General features: G+C 48.4%; 1 protein-coding gene across 1 annotated transcript in view; it reads right to left on the reverse strand.

Annotated features, from left to right (window-relative positions):
- atp6v1ba (ATPase, H+ transporting, lysosomal, V1 subunit B, member a) overlaps positions 1-12,450 on the reverse strand; it is a 114,305-nt gene extending 101,855 nt beyond the window's left edge. The window contains exon 1 of the mRNA XM_060934801.1: positions 12,212-12,450. Coding sequence (XP_060790784.1) covers positions 12,212-12,317 — 106 coding nt within the window. The 5' untranslated portion in view covers positions 12,318-12,450. The remainder of the gene's footprint in view (positions 1-12,211) is intronic.
- Between the last annotated feature and the right edge of the window lie 4,442 nt (positions 12,451-16,892).

A 16,892-nucleotide genomic window follows, 5' to 3' on the forward strand; every position in this document is an offset into this window, starting at 1 on the left:
TGTATAAGTATGAAGCCTTAGCTAAGGGATCAGACATCTCTATGGGAACTGAGGCACTCCAGGTTGCTTCTGGATATGAAAATATTAATTACAATTTATATGTACAAACCTGTAGAAAACACATACTTTATTTGGCCCATGGAAAGTTTTAGTTTCTCCTTCAGCGGCATTTTGTGAAAACCAAGTGAAATCATCTGCAACATCCACCAACTGCATCTTCACTGTCTGCTATGGCATGGTCACATGGTCCAGCTTAGCCAATCAGAGAGTGAGAATCAATCAACAAATACTGTGTCCCTTCCGGTCATGCTAGATCTCAATCAAAGAATTTCATGGTGGAATAATTGGATTTGCAGCAAAGATGATATAAAAATCACTTGAACATTGAAAGGCAAAGTTTATTTTTTCTCTGTGATCGAGAAGCCGGTGCAGACCGTCTATGTAGGCGGAGAAAACCACCAGTGCTTGTATGATATATGCAGAGATGTCCACAAAGACATCGTGTTGGATGTGACGTCTTGTATCAAACTAAATTATAGTAAAAGTGAAATTAATTCAAAAATGGAAAAAAAAATTGGTGTTTCGACATAGTGCTGATGATGTACAGATTTCTGTGAGCAGGGTCAGCTGAGCTGGTAAAGTGATACTCAGTGCAGTCTGCACTTTCACATCCCTCTGCCACACGAAGCATCTGGGGAAGGAGGGGGGAAAAAATCTCCCAAACAGGAGTAACATGACTGGAAAAGCAACTTCAAAGAAGCAGCATAGTGTCAATAGCAGTGTTTCTATTAACCTGCCAACTAAAAAATGAATAATGGAAACGGGTGAATTATTAAAAAAAAAAAAAAGGTTTTACTCTCGCATAAGGTGGTTTTTCAGACGATTTGATAAAGCAGTGTTTCGCAAAGTTGAAAAGAAAACATTTTTCCCCCATTTATGGGAAGGTGGGGGGTATTCGGCCCCTGTGGGGGTATTCGGCCCCACTACTTTGAAAACACATGGAATTTATCACCAACATGTTGGACATTACTGCAGATTACTCAGGAGCCAATCAGAACATGCGAGAGAGAATCAGTGAGCGAGAGAGAGAATATTTGTGACCAGGCCAAAGGCTTCCAGCACATACCATGATCATATCCCTGCTGACTCAGTCACGTGATTCATGTCACATGATGATCCCCTCATCATCTTTCCATCTGCCTACCTGCCTTAGAAGGTTTAATCTCAGTTCTCAGAGCATTTCTGGCTCTCCACATGACTGTACAGAAAACATGTCAATTTTGACAAAAAACACCCTCAATACTAAATCACATTTAATAAATACAGTGGGGCAAAAAAGTATTTAGTCAGCCACCAATTGTGCAAGTTCTCCCACTTAAAAAGATGAGAGAGGCCTGTAATTTTCATCATAGGTACACTTCAACTATGAGACAGAATGGGGGAAAAGAATCCAGGAAATCACATTTGTAGGATTTTTAATGAATTAATTGGTAAATTCCTCGGTAAAATAAGTATTTGGTCACCTACAAACAAGCAAGATTTCTGGCTCTCACAGACCTGTAACAACTTCTTTAAGAGGCTCCTCTGTCCTCCACTCGTTACCTGTATTAATGGCACCTGTTTGAACTCGTTATCAGTATAAAAGACACCTGTCCACAACCTCAAACAGTCACACTCCAAACTCCACTATGGCCAAGACCAAAGAGCTGTCAAAGGACACCAGAAACAAACTTGTAGACCTGCACCAGGCTGGGAAGACTGAATCTGCAATAGGTAAGCAGCTTGGTGTGAAGAAATCAACTGTGGGAGCAATTATTAGAAAATGGAAGACATACAAGACCACTGATAATCTCCCTCGATCTGGGGCTCCACACAAGATCTCACCCCGTGGGGTCAAAATGATCACAAGAACGGTGAGCAAAAATCCCAGAACCACACGGGGGGACCTAGTGAATGACCTGCAGAGAGCTGGGACCAAAGTAACAAAGGCTACCATCAGTAACACACTACGCTGCCAGGGACTCAAATCCTGCAGTGCCGGACGTGTCCCCCTGCTTAAGCCAGTACATGTCCAGGCCCGTCTGAAGTTTGCTAGAGAGCATTTAGATGATCCAGAAGAGGATTGGGAGACTGTCATATGGTCAGATGAAACCAAAATAGAACTTTTTGGTAAAAACTCAACTTGTCGTGTTTGGAGGAGAAAGAATGCCGAGTTGCATCCAAAGAACACCATACCTACTGCGAAGCATGGGGGTGGAAACATCATGCTTTGGGGCTGTTTTTCTGCAAAGGGACCAGGACGACTGATCCGTGTAAAGGAAAGAATGAATGGGGCCATGTATCGTGAGATTTTGAGTGAAAACCTCCTTCCATCAGCAAGGGTATTGAAGATGAAACGTGGCTGGGTCTTTCAGCATGACAATGATCCCAAACACACCGCCCGGGCAACGAAGGAGTGGCTTCGTAAGAAGCATTTCAAGGTCCTGGAGTGGCCTAGTCAGTCTCCAGGTCTCAACCCCTTAGAAAATCTTTGGAGGGAGTTGAAGGTCCATGTTGCCCAGCGACAGCCCCAAAACATCACTGCTCTAGAGGAGATCTGCATGGAGGAATGGGCCAAAATACCAGCAACAGTGTGTGAAAACCTTGAGAAGACTTACAGAAAACGTTTGACCTCTGTCATTGCCAACAAAGGGTCAGCGCTCGAAACTAACGGTGTCCCGATGTCCCGGGGACCATAAAAAATGTCATCGGGACACAAAATTATTATATCTGGGACAATCCCGGGACAATGGAAAAAAATAGATCTAGAAAAAAGTTCTACATTAATATTATTTACAAAGCCGTAACACATACGTAGACATTCACCTAATTTGTCAATTTTAATTTTAAAATGTTAACAGCGAAAAATACATAGTAGCTTCACTTTCGATGCACCTGCATCCGTAGGCTACAGAGCAGCGCATTCTGTTCTAGAATCTTCGGCCGGAGTCCGCATTATATGGACTTGGAATGGAATTGCTACCGCACACGCTGCGCCGACTCTTGCCAGAACAAAAATGCTTAAGTGGTTGAAGCGGACCGACCGCGGGGAAGAAACTGAAAGCCCAGACATAACGTCTCCGGGACCTTCAGGATCCAAAGTGTCATCGCCTGGTCTGCAGGCAACGCGAGCAACTGAATGAACTGAATGAACACTGTTAGACACGTTATAAAATACAACAGGAATGATGTGGATGATATTGACGGAAGATACCGTTCAACAGAATAAGTGAGTTTTCTTGGTGTCTTTCTAGTTCAGAAAGTTTAGTCAGTCAGCAGCACAGCTAGGCTCGGACCTGCCACTATGCTGATGTTGCTAACATTTGCACCCGGCAGCGAAAGTTCATAAAATGGATAACGGAAAGTTCATAAAAATGGATAACGGAAAGTTCATAAAAATGGATAACGGTAATGGATAACGGAAAGTTCATAAAAATGGATAACGGAAAGTTCATAAAAATGGATAACGGTAATGGATAACGGAAAGTTCATAAAAATGGATAACGGTAATGGATAACGGAAAGTTCATAAAAATGGATAACGGTAATGGTGAAAATTATAAGTTGGCCTTATAAGTGCCAACAGATATTCAAGGTACAAGTAGATGAAATGAACATAAAAGGGGTCTTATTTTCAACTAAAGTGTACTGCAGATGCAGGGAGTTGAAACATTTTCTGAATGAGCTAGTTGGCCCCTTTAAATAAACGGGTATCTATTCATACAGTGAGATCGCCAAAGTTTAATAAACTGAAAATGCAATAACTAATTTTGAAGTGGATGATGTATAGGACATGTGTCGCTTGTGTCTTGTGACTTATTGTAAAAATGATATAAAGGGTTCAAAATCGCATAGTTACAAATATAATAGTAACTTCATATGATGGGCGGCACGGTGGTGTAGTGGTTAGCGCTGTTGCCTCACAGCAAGAAGGTCCGGGTTCGAGCCCCGTGGCTGGCGAGGGCCTTTCTGTGTGGAGTTTGCATGTTCTCCCCGTGTCCACGTGGGTTTCCTCCGGGTGCTCCGGTTTCCCCCACAGTCCAAAGACATGCAGGTTAGGTTAACTGGTGACTCTAAATTGAGCGTAGGTGTGAATGTGAGTGTGAATGGTTGTCTGTGTCTATGTGTCAGCCCTGTGATGACCTGGCGACTTGTCCAGGGTGTACCCCGCCTTTCACCCGTAGTCAGCTGGGATAGGCTCCAGCTTGCCTGCGACCCTGTAGGGCAGGATAAAGCGGCTAGAGATAATGAGATGAGATGAGACTTCATATGATAATATTAACCACTGGTTATTTCAGAGAGGAAAAAAATGGGGACACTATTGCTTCCATTCGGGACAATACAACACAGAATTCGGGACCACTGGGGGACACAAAGAAAAAAAGTTAATTTCGAGCCCTGCAAAGGGTATATAACAAAGTATTGAGATGAACTTTTGTTATTGACCAAATACTTATTTTCCACCATAATTTGCAAATAAATTCTTTAAAAATCAGACAGTGTGATTTTCTGGATTTTTTTTTTCTCATTTTGTCTCTCATAGTTGAAGTGTACCTATGATGAAAATTACAGGCCTCTCTCATCTTTTTAAGTGGGAGAACTTGCACAATTGGTGACTGACTAAATACTTTTTTGCCCCACTGTACACCTTATAACAACAGCACTATGGAATATAAATTCCTTGACTTCTTGTTCAAGAGGTTTCATTATAATAATATCACGTCAGACTTCTCACATAGTGAACTTATTCTCTCAGGCTGAAATTAAAATGCCTCCAGTCTGCCTGGACACCAGCGCACTGTACACCATACCAGCGCACTATAGAGCACTATACACCACACCAGCGCACTGTACACCACACCAGCGCACTATAGAGCACTATACACCACACCAGCGCACTATACACCACACCAGTGCACTATAGAGCACTATACACCACACCAGCGCACTATACACCACAACAGCGCACTATACACCACAACAGCGCACTATACACCACAACAGCGCACTGTACGCCACACCAGCACACTATAGCGCACTGTATGCCACACCAGCGCACTGTACACCACACCAGCGCACTATAGCGCACTGTACGCCACACCAGCGCACTATAGCGCACTGTACGCCACACCAGCGCACTGTACGCCACACCAGCGCACTATAGCGCACTGTACGCCACACCAGCACACTCTACGCCGCACCATAGCGCACTATAGACCACACCAGCGCACTATAGACCACACCAGCGCACTATAGACCACTCTACACCACACCAGCGCACTGTACGCCGCACCAGCGCACTATAGAGCACTATACAGGACACCAGCGCACTATAGAGCACTATACAGGACACCAGCGCACTATACAGGACACCAGCGCACTATACAGGACACCAGCGCACTATACGCCGCACCAGCGCACTATAGAGCACTATACAGGACACCAGCGCACTATACAGGGCACCAGCGTACTCTACGCCTCACCAGTGCACTCTACGCCGTACCAGCGCACTATAGAGCACTATACAGGACACCAGCGCACTATAGAGCACTATACAGGACACCAGCGCACTATAGAGCACTATACAGGACACCAGCGCACTATAGAGCACTATACAGGACACCAGCGCACTATACAGCACTATACAGGACACCAGCGCACTATACAGCACTATACAGGACACCAGCGCACTATACAGCACTATACAGGACACCAGCGCACTATACAGCACTATACAGGACACCAGCGCACTATACAGCACTATACAGGACACCAGCGCACTATACAGGACACCAGCGCACTATAGCGCACTATACGCCGCACCAGCGCACTATACAGGACACCAGCGCACTATACAGGACACCAGCGCACTGTAGCGCACTATACGCCACACCAGCGCACTATACGCCACACCAGCGCACTATACGCCACACCAGCGCACTATACGCCACACCAGCGCACTATACGCCACACCAGCGCACTGTAGCGCACTATACACCACACCAGCGCACTATACACCACACCAGCGCACTATACGCCACACCAGCGCACTGTAGCGCACTATACGCCACACCAGCGCACTGTAGCGCACTATACGCCACACCAGCGCACTATACGCCACACCAGCGCACTATACGCCACACCAGCGCACTATACGCCACACCAGCGCACTGTAGCGCACTATACACCACACCAGCGCACTATACACCACACCAGCGCACTATAGCGCACTATACAGGACACCAGCGCACTATATAGGACACCAGCGCACTATACGCCACACCAGCGCACTATACGCCACACCAGCGCACTATACGCCACACCAGCGCACTGTAGCGCACTATACGCCACACCAGCGCACTATACGCCACACCAGCGCACTATACGCCACACCAGCGCACTATACGCCACACCAGCGCACTGTAGCGCACTATACACCACACCAGCGCACTATACACCACACCAGCGCACTATAGCGCACTATACAGGACACCAGCGCACTATACAGGACACCAGCGCACTATACAGGACACCAGCGCACTATACAGGACACCAGCGCACTATACACCACACCAGCGCACTATACACCACACCAGCGCACTATAGCGCACTATACAGGACACCAGCGCACTATACACCACACCAGCGCACTATACACCACACCAGCGCACTATACACCACACCAGCGCACTATACGCCACACCAGCGCACTATACGCCACACCAGCGCACTGTAGCGCACTATACGCCACACCAGCGCACTATACGCCACACCAGCGCACTATACGCCACACCAGCGCACTATACGCCACACCAGCGCACTGTAGCGCACTATACACCACACCAGCGCACTATACACCACACCAGCGCACTATACACCACACCAGCGCACTGTAGCGCACTATACGCCACACCAGCGCACTATACACCACACCAGCGCACTATACACCACACCAGCGCACTGTAGCGCACTATACACCACACCAGCGCACTATACACCACACCAGCGCACTATACACCACACCAGCGCACTGTAGCGCACTATACACCACACCAGCGCACTATACACCACACCAGCGCACTGTAGCGCACTATACAGGACACCAGCGCACTATACACCACACCAGCGCACTATACACCACACCAGCGCACTATACACCACACCAGCGCACTATAGCGCACTATACAGGACACCAGCGCATTATACAGGACACCAGCGCACTATACAGGACACCAGCGCACTATACACCACACCAGCGCACTATACACCACACCAGCGCACTATACAGGACACCAGCGCACTATAGCGCACTATACAGGACACCAGCGCACTATAGCGCACTATACAGGACACCAGCGCACTATACGCCACACCAGCGCACTATACGCCACACCAGCGCACTATACGCCACACCAGCGCACTATACGCCACACCAGCGCACTATACGCCACACCAGCGCACTATACGCCACACCAGCGCACTATACGCCACACCAGCGCACTATACGCCACACCAGCGCACTGTAGCGCACTATACGCCACACCAGCGCACTATACGCCACACCAGCGCACTATACGCCACACCAGCGCACTATACGCCACACCAGCGCACTGTAGCGCACTATACACCACACCAGCGCACTATACACCACACCAGCGCACTATACACCACACCAGCGCACTATACACCACACCAGCGCACTGTAGCGCACTATACGCCACACCAGCGCACTATACACCACACCAGCGCACTATACACCACACCAGCGCACTGTAGCGCACTATACACCACACCAGCGCACTATACACCACACCAGCGCACTATACACCACACCAGCGCACTATACACCACACCAGCGCACTATACGCCACACCAGCGCACTGTAGCGCACTATACGCCACACCAGCGCACTGTAGCGCACTATACGCCACACCAGCGCACTGTAGCGCACTATACGCCACACCAGCGCACTGTAGCGCACTATACGCCACACCAGCGCACTGTAGCGCACTATACGCCACACCAGCGCACTGTAGCGCACTATACGCCACACCAGCGCACTGTAGCGCACTATACGCCACACCAGCGCACTGTAGCGCACTATACGCCACACCAGCGCACTGTAGCGCACTATACGCCACACCAGCGCACTGTAGCGCACTATACGCCACACCAGCGCACTATACACCACACCAGCGCACTATAGCGCACTATACACCACACCAGCGCACTATACACCACACCAGCGCACTATACACCACACCAGCGCACTGTAGCGCACTATACACCACACCAGCGCACTGTAGCGCACTATACACCACACCAGCGCACTGTAGCGCACTATACGCCACACCAGCGCACTATACACCACACCAGCGCACTGTAGCGCACTATACACCACACCAGCGCACTATACACCACACCAGCGCACTATACACCACACCAGCGCACTGTAGCGCACTATACGCCACACCAGCGCACTATACGCCACACCAGCGCACTATACGCCACACCAGCGCACTATACGCCACACCAGCGCACTATACGCCACACCAGCGCACTATACGCCACACCAGCGCACTATACGCCACACCAGCGCACTATACGCCACACCAGCGCACTATACGCCACACCAGCGCACTATACGCCACACCAGCGCACTATACGCCACACCAGCGCACTATACGCCACACCAGCGCACTATACGCCACACCAGCGCACTATACGCCACACCAGCGCACTATACGCCACACCAGCGCACTATACGCCACACCAGCGCACTATACGCCACACCAGCGCACTATACGCCACACCAGCGCACTATACGCCACACCAGCGCACTATACGCCACACCAGCGCACTGTAGCGCACTATACGCCACACCAGCGCACTGTAGCGCACTATACGCCACACCAGCGCACTGTAGCGCACTATACGCCACACCAGCGCACTGTAGCGCACTATACGCCACACCAGCGCACTGTAGCGCACTATACGCCACACCAGCGCACTGTAGCGCACTATACGCCACACCAGCGCACTGTAGCGCACTATACGCCACACCAGCGCACTGTAGCGCACTATACGCCACACCAGCGCACTGTAGCGCACTATACGCCACACCAGCGCACTGTAGCGCACTATACGCCACACCAGCGCACTGTAGCGCACTATACGCCACACCAGCGCACTGTAGCGCACTATACGCCACACCAGCGCACTATACGCCACACCAGCGCACTGTAGCGCACTATACGCCACACCAGCGCACTGTAGCGCACTATACGCCACACCAGCGCACTGTAGCGCACTATACGCCACACCAGCGCACTGTAGCGCACTATACGCCACACCAGCGCACTGTAGCGCACTATACGCCACACCAGCGCACTGTAGCGCACTATACGCCACACCAGCGCACTGTAGCGCACTATACGCCACACCAGCGCACTGTAGCGCACTATACGCCACACCAGCGCACTGTAGCGCACTATACGCCACACCAGCGCACTGTAGCGCACTATACGCCACACCAGCGCACTATACGCCACACCAGCGCACTGTAGCGCACTATACGCCACACCAGCGCACTATACACCACACCAGCGCACTGTAGCGCACTATACACCACACCAGCGCACTATACACCACACCAGCGCACTATACACCACACCAGCGCACTGTAGCGCACTATACACCACACCAGCGCACTGTAGCGCACTATACACCACACCAGCGCACTGTAGCGCACTATACGCCACACCAGCGCACTATACACCACACCAGCGCACTGTAGCGCACTATACACCACACCAGTGCACTATACACCACACCAGCGCACTATACAGGACACCAGCGCACTATACACCACACCAGCGCACTGTAGCGCACTATACACCACACCAGCGCACTGTAGCGCACTATACGCCACACCAGCGCACTGTAGCGCACTATACGCCACACCAGCGCACTGTAGCGCACTATACGCCACACCAGCGCACTGTAGCGCACTATACGCCACACCAGCGCACTGTAGCGCACTATACGCCACACCAGCGCACTGTAGCGCACTATACGCCACACCAGCGCACTGTAGCGCACTATACGCCACACCAGCGCACTGTAGCGCACTATACGCCACACCAGCGCACTGTAGCGCACTATACGCCACACCAGCGCACTGTAGCGCACTATACGCCACACCAGCGCACTATACGCCACACCAGCGCACTGTAGCGCACTATACGCCACACCAGCGCACTGTAGCGCACTATACGCCACACCAGCGCACTGTAGCGCACTATACGCCACACCAGCGCACTGTAGCGCACTATACGCCACACCAGCGCACTGTAGCGCACTATACGCCACACCAGCGCACTGTAGCGCACTATACGCCACACCAGCGCACTGTAGCGCACTATACGCCACACCAGCGCACTGTAGCGCACTATACGCCACACCAGCGCACTGTAGCGCACTATACGCCACACCAGCGCACTGTAGCGCACTATACGCCACACCAGCGCACTATACGCCACACCAGCGCACTGTAGCGCACTATACGCCACACCAGCGCACTATACACCACACCAGCGCACTGTAGCGCACTATACACCACACCAGCGCACTATACACCACACCAGCGCACTATACACCACACCAGCGCACTGTAGCGCACTATACACCACACCAGCGCACTGTAGCGCACTATACACCACACCAGCGCACTGTAGCGCACTATACGCCACACCAGCGCACTATACACCACACCAGCGCACTGTAGCGCACTATACACCACACCAGTGCACTATACACCACACCAGCGCACTGTAGCGCACTATACACCACACCAGCGCACTATACACCACACCAGCGCACTATACACCACACCAGCGCACTGTAGCGCACTATACACCACACCAGCGCACTGTAGCGCACTATACACCACACCAGCGCACTATACACCACACCAGCGCACTATACACCACACCAGCGCACTGTAGCGCACTATACACCACACCAGCGCACTGTAGCGCACTATACACCACACCAGCGCACTATACACCACACCAGCGCACTGTAGCGCACTATACACCACACCAGCGCACTATACACCACACCAGCGCACTGTAGCGCACTATACACCACACCAGCGCACTATACACCACACCAGCGCACTATACACCACACCAGCGCACTATACACCACACCAGCGCACTATACACCACACCAGCGCACTGTAGCGCACTATACACCACACCAGCGCACTATACACCACACCAGCGCACTATACACCACACCAGCGCACTGTAGCGCACTATACACCACACCAGCGCACTGTAGCGCACTATACACCACACCAGCGCACTATACACCACACCAGCGCACTATACACCACACCAGCGCACTGTAGCGCACTATACACCACACCAGCGCACTGTAGCGCACTATACACCACACCAGCGCACTATACACCACACCAGCGCACTATACACCACACCAGCGCACTGTAGCGCACTATACACCACACCAGCGCACTGTAGCGCACTATACACCACACCAGCGCACTATACACCACACCAGCGCACTGTAGCGCACTATACACCACACCAGCGCACTATACACCACACCAGCGCACTATACACCACACCAGCGCACTGTAGCGCACTATACACCACACCAGCGCACTATACACCACACCAGCGCACTATACACCACACCAGCGCACTATACAGGACACGGAATAAGACTTCACCACAGCCAGCCTGCACAGCGCGCGACATGTTCAATACGGTGGATCAAACGGATCAGTTTACGGGAGCTAATGCTAGCTTGTTTATTTAGCTTTGGTGACTAGTTTGTTGAGTACATTTTATATACCCTTATTATTATATTTAAAGTGAACATATTTATTTATCCGGACATGTCTGTTACCCTGGCGACCAAGTCAGCGGCTGTAATGGTGAAAGTGTCGCGCGCTGAGTGCCGGTTCGGGTTTCCCTCACAGCTCGGTTAGCATGTTAGCCGACTCGGTTTACTACAGCTGGGACTCGGCAGTCAACGAGTAACTCACGGCGAGCTGCAGCGGATACTCAGTGTGCGAGTCGCCCAGGCAGAGAGAGAAGCTCCGTGTTAGTTGCTGTGAGTGAAGTGCGGCGGGCAGTACTCACTCAGCCGGGGCTGGGACAGGTAGTTCCGTATCACAGCCTGCGCGTGCTGTCGGGCTGCAGATTCTGGCCCGTTGAGGTCCACCGGATTCGCGACTAAAGTTGCCATTATTATTATTATTATTATTATTTTACTTAGATTCAGTGAAATAAAAACGCGTCGCCTGAGGACAACACAAGCAGCGAAACACTTCAGCCACAGAGTTAATGCACCAGTCACATGACCCTACGGAAGGGGCGCGCTCACGTGCTGTGGGACGCCAACGTCATGACGCAGGGCCGCCGTGCGCGCTCTCGGCCGCACAGAAGGGAGATACTGTAGACGCACGTGCTAGTGCTGTAAATACTCTGTGTGTGTGTGTGTGTGTGTGTGTTATATACTGTAGACGCACGTGCTAGTGCTGTAAATACTCTGTGTGTGTGTGTGTGTGTGTGTGTGTTATATACTGTAGACGCACGTGCTAGTGCTGTAAATACTCTGTGTGTGTGTGTGTGTGTGTGTTATATACTGTAGACGCACGTGCTAGTGCTGTAAATACTCTGTGTGTGTGTGTGTGTGTGTGTTATATACTGTAGACGCACGTGCTAGTGCTGTAAATACTCTGTGTGTGTGTGTGTGTGTGTGTGTGTGTGTGTACACATGATTGATCAGATAGTGCTCTGCAGTGATGTTGCATACACAGCATTTTGAAATGTGCCTTTGAGGAAAAACAAGCCTTTACTCAGACTGTGTGTCAATGTGAATTATGACTATGACTGAATCCAAATACCCATCCTGCCTTACTACACAGTACGCAAAATGCAATACACAGAGGCTCCAACTTGGGAAATTGCAAAGAGGGAGATTCTCCCTCTCTGCGAGTAGCTCGGAGGGAGACAAGTTTGAGCGCCGTAGGCACAAAGGCGAGTTTTATATATATATATATATATATATATATATATATATATATATATATATGATGTGTATATTATATATGAATGATTCACCACATTTTGTGTCAATTAAATCTCATTAATAGTGACAGATCTAGATAAATCCAGTGACTATAGACCAAACTTTAATATGCCTAAAGTCAATCTTAATGTCAATAATGACTATTATAAATTGCCAATGGTAGACCCTCTGATGATAATGTTCTTCTAATAATATTCTATTTCTAAGTCTAAGTTAGTAAAAGTCAGACAAAAAAAGTCAGATAAGTTGGTTAGAATCTAACGTCTGGTCTGGTGATCTAACCCTGTCAGATATAGGGTCGTCTTGCTGCCGTCCAAAATAGTCCGCCATTTGTCCCTGGCGACCATCGCAACAGGCGATCCGAACTTTATCTTGGTGATTTTCTGATATTTTTTCTTCGTAGTTTGGCTTTCGCCATTTCCACCAACGGAACTTCGTTTCATTATCTCATTCAAGAGAACATAAAGTTAAAGACCAGCAGGCGAGAAATGCAGACGAAATGCAGACGCAAAAAAACAAACAAAATGGTTGAGTGTCACGGGTTTTCTCGTTCTCTCGTGCGTATCATTAATAGCGCCGTCTGTATGCTTTATCGGTAACTGCTAAGACATTGGGTGGGCTCAAGTGTGACCCCGCGGCATACCGAATTCTGCTCAATTCATATGCGCGCTTGATCTGTGCGCGCATGCCTCCGGCATTCACTCCAGTCCCTCCATCATCATGCCGATCGGTGTACCGACCGGGGAATCGGCATATATACACACTTGAGTCCACCCATACAATGTCAGACACACGAAAAGCGGAAAGTCAACTATTAATTTTCGTCAACATAAACAGGTCAAGTTATATATATTTTTTAACTAATCGTATAGTAAGGGTGGGCGGGAGATTTTTATGTTGTCAGCGGGAGGATTTTCTAAATGTTCCCTAAAGCAGGAGATCTCCCGCCCACGGCCGGAGAGTTGGAGCCTCTGAATACATCATAATCCTTAAGCATTTAATAGTTGTCAAACGATACCTGGATGAGCTACTACATCTGTAGTGTGCAAATTTACCACACTACACTATCCCATAAGTCAGCTGGAGCCCGAATAATCCAAAGAAGAATAATTCCCCTGGAAAAATAGAAAGAAGATGGCGGACCAAAGTCAAGTCAGTTGTTGCAGTGTCTAAGGGGTGTCTCTGACAATGTCCAAATGTACAATCTGGGACAACCTATTATAGTGCAGTGCTCTTGAATTCTCGATTCAGAATATTATTTATTTTCTATAACAGCAGCTTTGACAGTAGTTCCAGCTGTAACATAAGTTATAGGTTTGTGTATATAAATGCACTCATTCTAATATGTTATTGTTTCCATAGTAAAAGCTCATTGACTCTAAGTCTAGTAATAAGTGATTAAGGAAACATGTTCTATGACAATTTATTTAACATTTGTGGAAGGAGTTTTGGGTGTCAGTGAGGACATTTTCCACCATGGGAAAGTCCTCATGACAAGTCTTTTGTTGTCTTATTAATCTCAAGAGAATGAAATAAATAGAGTCCCAGTCTCAGAAATAAATCAGCCCCAGTCTTGATTCTTCATACTATTCTGTGGTATTGTGTTTGTGTGGTTAAAAAAAAAAGTCCAATATGATGTTCCATTTGATGTTGATGCCTAAAATGAATCATTACTTAGGCTATATAGATGATGATGTATCTTTGAAACACAGAAGGTTTAGCTGTGCTAGTTTATTTATACCAGTAGGCCCTTCTCACAGGCTACTGGTTTTGAGATGCACTATCCTCCCGTCTCTCTGTCTCTCTCACTTCTACATGAAGAGCACACATTTTTCACACTATTCCAAAGTGCTTTGGCGAGAATGTGAGCAAAGTACAACAAAAAGATCTCAATGAGGTGGCGTTTCTGCCCTATCTGCTTTGGGTCTCATAAGCTTTGAGCTCAAGAGCTCATCTAGTCCATGATCCAGCATATGAGAACATTTCACCAGCCAGGCAGTTAACACTTCAAACCAATTTGCTGCTGCACAGACTTTGGATGTTTTACATGACCGCTGTTTCATGCCTGTAAATTTGGTTGAGGTTCCCAGCCCTTGAAACGAGACATGACAAGAAGTATGAGAAGTGTGATATTCACATGGTGATGTATGTCGTTTTTTGATTTGCATACTTAATTAAGTAATCCAAGCAACAAGTACTTTTGTGCAAACTGTAAGTGTGTGTGAAATGTGGTATTGGACAAGCACTTTATGTGTGAATGGCATGTAAAGAGGAGGCGAGTAATGACACTCCAATCACTCATTAGCACTTCTTTCCTCAATGCTTGTGTTTCTGTCTCACTCTACAACGAAGAAATTCAGTACAAAGCCTCTGAAGATTAAACTCTTACCCCTCACACACACACACACACACACACACACACACACACACACACACACACACACACACACACACCCCAGTATAGTGCCACTGTACACATAAATATGCATAGTTACACTTCATACACTCACACACACAATCACCCAACCCCCCAAAATACCATTAAAATATGCACAATATAAACCCACATATCTCTCTCTCACACACACACAAAATATGACAGTGCATGTGCTAAACATAAATACTGAATTACACACTGTACACACACACAGAGTACGCACAACACTGCACTCACAAACACATGCACACACACACTGTGCACACATCTCTACATTCACAAATACACACACAGTACACGCAATTATACACTCACAAATACATGTGTACACTGTACACACACCTCTACACTCACAGATAAGTGCGCGCACACACACACACACACACACACACACACACACACACACACACACACACACACACACACTGTCTTCTGTGCCTTCACAGATAACACACACACACATACAATCACACACACTTTTAAACTCAAAAATACCTGAACACACACACACACTCCCACACATTGTACACACATCTCCTTTCACAGATACATGCACACACAATCCCACACATTGTACACACACACACACACACACACACACACACACACACACACACACACACACACACACACACTCCAGAGTGAAATATTGTAGCAGGAAAAGCACTAGAGTTTGAAGTGGCTGAGCCTAGCGGCTGTTGCTGCTCGCAGGTCTCTGTGCTCACTGAGTCTCTCGAGAGTCAATCCAAACGTTTCAGACAGAACATGAAAAATAGCCGATTAATACCAGTGAAGAGCCTCCACCCACCGGAGCGCTGCCCTCGTTTAAAATACATCAGCTTTACTCCTGCACGGCCCAGCTACCAGCACACAGCCCGAGAAAGACAGATGCTGCTAAATAACCTCGCACTTTTACAGAAGTATATTAAATCTAAATTTAAATTAAAGATCTGATCATGCTTTTTTAACAGACAAGTAGATGAATGAGGGAGAGAAGATAAAAGAAAAATGGAGACAGAGGCTGTTATTCAGTGCAGTTCTAAAACTCCGTCATCTTTAGAAAAGCACTTTCATTCAAAACCTAAACGATGTGACAGAGAAACTATAACAATGGGCATTACAGGTTAGAGCTATGTTTATAATGCATTTATAAACTGTTAACAATGCGTCATAAGGATTTGGCCCATTACAATCACCATAACCTACTGAATGTAGATTATTAATAGATATAATCTCACAGCTTATAGCGGAGCAGAGCCCCATACTTCAGAGAAACACATCGACCTGATTTT

Source organism: Neoarius graeffei, chromosome 11 (assembly GCF_027579695.1).
Source record: "Neoarius graeffei isolate fNeoGra1 chromosome 11, fNeoGra1.pri, whole genome shotgun sequence".
Classification (NCBI taxonomy): domain Eukaryota; kingdom Metazoa; phylum Chordata; class Actinopteri; order Siluriformes; family Ariidae; genus Neoarius; species Neoarius graeffei.